General features: G+C 51.1%; 1 protein-coding gene across 1 annotated transcript in view; it reads right to left on the bottom strand.

Moving 5' to 3' along the window:
• Positions 1-1,124: 1,124 nt before the first annotated feature.
• Positions 1,125-6,157, bottom strand: part of KISS1 (KiSS-1 metastasis suppressor) — a 24,327-nt gene continuing 19,294 nt past the window's right edge. The window contains exons 2-3 of the mRNA XM_032136937.2: positions 3,440-3,580; positions 1,125-1,461 (exon numbers count right to left, since the gene is read on the bottom strand). Of these exons, the coding sequence (XP_031992828.1) occupies positions 1,148-1,461; positions 3,440-3,542 (417 nt within the window). The 5' untranslated portion in view covers positions 3,543-3,580 and the 3' untranslated portion in view covers positions 1,125-1,147. The remainder of the gene's footprint in view (positions 1,462-3,439; positions 3,581-6,157) is intronic.

The following is a 6,157-nucleotide window of genomic DNA, read 5'->3' as shown; positions in this document are numbered from 1 at the left end:
AAGTAGTGCTGTGTTTTCTTGTCGGCAGGAGGGTGGATTTCCTGGGGCTTTCCCACTGACGAGCTCTACTTCTTCCTACCACAATTTCTACTCCCCAGCTATTGCGCCCCCAAGTAAGTCCCCGTGAGGCAGGCTACCCTTTCTTGATCTGCACCTGGCTGACTCAGATGGAAACCCTTCCATGGCAGAGAAGCATGACAGGTCAGTGGGGAAGACAGGCTCTGGTATCAGACCTATTAGGCTTGGAGCTCATTGCCGATGTGCCTGGAGCGAGTGATTTATCCTTCTTGACTTCAGGGTTCTACCTGTAAAGATGGGGCTAATGCATGCCCATCACCCTGGTTAGTTATGAGGATGAAGAAAAGCAGTATGTGTAAAGACCCAACCTGGCTCCCCGGAGGGGAGGGGGAAGAGTGAGTGGCTGGTCCACTGTTGATGCCCTTTGCATCCCAGACCCCAGCAGAGGTCTGACTGTGGGGCTTGGGTGATATTTAAGCCTCAATGGACAGGGCAGTGATTGGCATCATCTTCCAGATCAAGCTGCCCAACTTCCGTGGGAAAGGGAAAGGTACTTAATCAGTCCATCTCCCCCATGCCACCCTTATCCCCCAGTACTACTCAAGGTGTGGGCAGTGAGCCATGCCCCTCTGCAAAACGTTACCCATCCTCAGGGAGATAAGTCTGGGCATTCTGAGGACATCTCCAGAAATTTTTATAGAAATTTGATATCGCTGAAACATTCCAGCAGCATACAATTTGGTCTTCTCTTTTGTTGTTTTTAGATTTTTCAAGTTTTCAGTGATCCATTTTAATTTTTTTTAAAGTACCAATCTGCAATGGATTGGAGAACTAACCGCCTGTTCCTTCATTACATCTAGTGTGAGAAGCACTGACCTTAATGACACCAGAGGCCTCTTGAAATCAGCTAACCATCCAGTGAGGATGGAAGGGGAACAGCCTCATCAGAGCTGCTTGCCAAAATGAGCCACAGACCACACGCCAGTGAGTTATGCAACATTTCTTTTATTGCCTCGGATTGGAAGCTCCAGCGCCCCCTCCCTTAGCCCTGTGTCCCCCCCACCCCCCACCCGCCCCGCATGCTCTGACTCCTCTAGGGTCTGAAGTTCACTGCTCCGCACCTGCGCCCTCAGCCCCGCCCAGCGCTTCTGCCGTGGTTCCCGGGTGCCGCTTCCCGCTTGCCGAAGCGCAGGCCGAAGGAGTTCCAGTTGTAGTTCGGCAGGTCCTTCTCCCGCTGCACAAGCACCGCGCCCTGGGGTGCGGGGATCTGGCGGCTGTGGGGGGCGGACAGGCCTGGCCGCTGGGGGCTCCCGGAGCTCTCAGGGGGTGGGGACAGCGAGGTCCCCCGACGGCTCAGCCTGGCAGTAGCAGCTGGCTTCCTCTCGGTGCACGGCAGGCTCTGCTCCCAGGGGGCCAGGAGGCCCAGGGATTCCAGCTGCTGGCCTAGGACAGGGGGCACAGAAAGATGAGGCCGGGGTCCGGGAAAGATGGCTTTGCAACACCTCCTCTCATCCCATCCTATCCTTCTTTTCCTTCCTTGACCTTTTGGAAGCTCAGAGCTCAATGTCATGCAGAACCAGCATGATCATCTTAGCTAGGATGATTAGGCCCTAGGCGCCTCCCTCTTCCAACATAGCTTCGATTTTAGAATGTTTGCCAGAATTATCTTAAATAACTTTCATATTACATTACTTCCTTTTAGGAAACAAACAGGGTAGGGCATGGAAATAAAGAAAACCAAAGCATTTGCTGAACACCCAGCTCTGGGCCCCTTCCTGGCTGTGAGCAGCCTGGGCAGTGGGGCCGTGTTAATTCATCTCTGTATCTCTCACAGTGCTTGAAACGGTGGCTTGCTCATAGTGGGGCCTCAATAAATGCTTGTTAAATGCATAAAAGCTAAAAACGTGTAGTAACAGAAATCAAGAAAGTGGAGCTAAGTCACTGTGGCCCCACACACCTGTGTTCCAACCCTCTTCTTTGATAAGAATTGTGACCGCCCCCGCCCGCCCCCACCCTCCGGCCCAATAAGCTACGTAAGGACTCAATGAGAAACAAAAATTATCTAGGTCACCTTAACTGGCTCTCTTCCTCCATCCTGGGTATAACTCCTCTCCTTCATTCTGAGGATTAACAAGGCTAATTTGGAAGGCACTTCACATGCAAGGCTCATTAAGTTCACTGTACTTTTTGGCCGTAAAATAGGGCAACTAGCTCTGCGTAGACAATAACCCCAGCCCACTGCGCAAGAGATTAGTGGAAATGAGGCCTGGTGTGTGAATGGGTGTGAATGGATGTGCTGGGGCAGGAGTTGGCTTTGAGCCCTGCTCCTCCGTGCCCTGGCACATTCTGGAAAAGAGGAGTGTGGACCTGGTCCAGAGTTAATGGCAGTCGCCTTCGAGGTCCCTCAGCCCTTGCCCAGGGCCTGGCTGAGATAGGAGGAGGATGGCTTTCTCCCCAGTTGCACACACTAGATCAGTGGTAAATCACTGTTCAGGCTGCTGTTGGTGACCTCACCTAAAGCCTTTTGCCAAAAAGAGCCAACAACCCTATGTGCCTGGGCAGTGTGGCGTTATTGTCTGGGGTAGCCTCCCTCACCCAGAAAAATGCCTGATCCCAGGACAGAAGACACGCTTGGCAAACGACACCCAGGGCCATGTCCTCTGTGCTCTGGAAGGTCTTATGGGCATAAATGAGGACATCAAATGTGTAGAGGGCATGCCCCAAATTTTATAGCTGGGGGAACTGAGGTCCAGAGAAGCTAAGTCATGGGTTCTAGTTTGCCCAGAAAGCTGACACCAGGAAGTGTGCCAAGCCACAGCTCCTGACTTGGGGACTAGTATTTTTCTAGCTTGTACCACTTACCAGACACACTCCTGGGGAGCTCTGACACCTGCTGGGTTTCCACAGTGTTTGAGCGACTCTGGGGAAGTCTCTTTACCTCTGTGGGTCTCAAATTTTCCAGCTTATCAGTTCCCCAATGAACTGGAGACAGTTCATTGTCCCCAAAAGGTTAATAGGTATCAAATATCTGTCCTTTCGTTTAAATTTTTTTTTTTAATTCTCCACAAGGAATCTGAGGTCACCGATAAAGGAAGGTTGCATATGAAGTTCCTTCTCAACATCGGCACAGAGAGGTTGCTGATGTAAAGCAGAGAACGCAGTGTGAGGAAACCATGAAGGAGCTCAAGGGTTAACAAGCCCTGGAACCTAGGTGGGCGGACTGAGGCCATCGCAGAGGCAAGGCATCCCTCACTTGCAGGGATAACGGGACCCCCTCAATGACTTGCACGTGTGCCAGTCTTAGATTTCCACCAAATGCAATGTTAAACTCACACCAGTCGACTAGATGGAAAATACGGGAAAGCTCATTTTGTAACAACCCACTTGCTCCCTCCCACTCCTTTCCCCAGAGGATACATACCTGTGGGTCTAGAATTCTCCACAGAGGCCACCTTTTCTAATGGCTCCCCAAAGTGGGTGGCACAGAGGAAAAGCAGTAGCTGCCAAGAAACCAGTGAGTTCATCTTGGTGAGAAGAGGCAGGTCCTAGAAGTGCCTTGAGGCTGAGACAGAGAGAGGGAACAAAGACTAGGTCAGGCACAGGATCTGGGCTGGGTGCTGAGGGCAGAGCCCAGTGCCAAAGGGACAGTCCTCCAGGAGAGGGGCAAGTTCTTGCCTTTGGAGGCTCCTCATCCCTGGTGGAGGGATGAGTCTAAACAAATATATCAGTGAAATGGGATTGAGACTCTTTACACAGTGTAGTTAAAGCTGAATTCATGCTAGGTGAGGGTCATCAGGGAGGGCTTCCTGGAAGAGGTGAGGACAGTAAAGTTAGGAAAAAACGAAAGACCCAATTTGGTGGAAGGGGCAGGACTGCTTGGGTCAGAGAATGGCCAGGATTCTGAATCTCAGGGTTGCTTGAGAGGAATGTTTGAGAAAGGTGGGGTGAGATGCCGTGTATAGGAGTGACTGGGGAGGGGTGAAGTAGGGCAAGGACTTCAGGGCACTGAGTGGGGGACTTTGAGGTTCCAACATTCTCTCTGGAGCCTGGCAGCAGGCACTTCTTCCTTCTGTGGTGGGTTCTGCACAAATCCACAACTTTCTGTGTTCCACTCTCCCCATCTATATGCTTGAGTCTGACCTTGTTCTCTCCTGCTGTAAGAGAAACTTAATTCTTTTTCTTTTCTAAGGAAAAGAAAGAAAGAGGCAATCATCTTGCTCTTGTAGCCCTTCACAGCCTTGAAGACGGTCATTAAATTGTCTTATTGCCTATCATTCATGGAAAAGAAAAACCTTTTCTTGATTTATCAGGTCAATTATCTCCATAGTCTATTCTTTGTGGACTCTGAGAGGCTATGAATTGAATTGGCCTCATCGTTTTGGCTGCTGAGATGGGAGCCATGTGCCCTGATCCTCGCACCATTTCCCATCACCCTGCCTTGCTCTGCCCCACCGACTCCCTACATACCCCGCCCCACCTCTTCCGGCTTCCAAGTCTAATTCCTTTTTGAAGAAGTCACCAGACACTTTGAGACTGTCCAACAAACATGATTAAAGACAAAAGGCTGGGGAGGCAGGAGCAATGCCAGCTGAGCAAAAAGATTATCCTGGCCTGACCCACAGCCTGGAGCCACTGTCCCTGGGGAAGAGGGGCTGGGGGATGAGAAACTTTTGTGCCCATCAGCTCCTAATGGTGGCTCAGGCCCATGCATCTCTCTGCTCTTGCACCCGCACCCCCACCCCCCATTCCTCACCCAGCTCCCTGCAGGACTCAGGCACGGAGTAAAGAGTAGGAACCCTGAAATGGAATGAGGAGTACTTGAATCTTGCCCCAGCTCTGCTTTCATTCCCTGTGAAATGTGAGCAAGTCACCCCCATCTCCAGACCTCATTGGTCCATCTATAAAATAAGAATCCTGGATCAGATTGGCCACCAGCCGCCTGCTCAGAAGTTTACTTGTCCTTGCAGACTTTGATACTGTGACAAGTTGAAACCCAGACCACAGCTTTCTGCATTTACCTTAAGGCCCAGGGCTGGGGCCTGGAGTAGAGGTAGGATTAATTCATTGGAGAGAATAGTGTAAAAGCATTTCAGATCGTGGATGCACAGGGTCTGGGTTGATTTGGAAATTACTCCGTGAGCACCGACTAGGTGCTGGTGCTGTGCTAGGTGCTAGGGGTGCACAGGTGTGCTAAGACAGAGTTGCTGCCCCCGAGATCTCAAGGCTAGCATGAGAAATGGACTCATCAGCAGACCATTTCAGAATAACACTGTGAATGACATACTGGATGCATGTGAATCCACAAGGGGATATGGGAGTCCAGGGGAACCCGACCTAGGGGGCCCAGGCAGATTTTTGGCAGGGGGTGGCACTTGAGCTGTTTCTGAGCATGAATCGCTGAAAGGTTTACAGAAAGTGTTCCCAGAACGGTGCTAAGGCGCTGGAGCAGGGGCAGCGGCTGGGTGCAAAGGGAACTTCAGGCCCTCTAGCTAGACAAGAGGATGGAGCTTTGTATGGAGAGAAAGCGAGTGACAAGGCTGGGGGAAGGGGTCCTGCAGCGGCTTCATTCTGGAGGGGTCTGAGCCAGACAGGAATGTGTGTAGATGTACATTTCAGGTGGAGCATTCTGGTTCTCTGTGCGGAAGCAGGGTGGTGGGCCAGGAAGGAGGGCAGTGGGCTTGTGTGGTTAGAGGGTGGTGCTCTTTATTCCGGCTCCCCTTTCCCCCCGAGTGCCTCCTTCCCACTGTGGATGGCACTTACCATGTGCGCCATGGGACAACTCTGCCTGACCCCAGCACACACACAAACACACACACACACCCCACACCACACACATACACCACACACACCACACACACACCACACATGCACACACACACCACACACATATATACGCATACTCCCATACACACACATCATACATACACACACCACACACATACACCACACACATATACACACATACACCCATACACACACATCATACACACACACACCACACACATACAACACACACACCACACACCACACAATGCACACATACACCACACACATATATATGCATACCCCCATACAAACACATCATACACACACACACCACACACATATACACACATACACCCATACACACACATCATAC

The sequence above is a fragment of the Hylobates moloch genome, unplaced genomic scaffold (genome assembly GCF_009828535.3).
Source record: "Hylobates moloch isolate HMO894 unplaced genomic scaffold, HMol_V3 SCAFFOLD_18, whole genome shotgun sequence".
Taxonomy (NCBI): Eukaryota; Metazoa; Chordata; class Mammalia; order Primates; family Hylobatidae; genus Hylobates; species Hylobates moloch.
The sequence above is the reverse complement of the archived record's forward strand: the minus strand, read 5'-3'. Positions and strand labels throughout refer to the sequence as shown.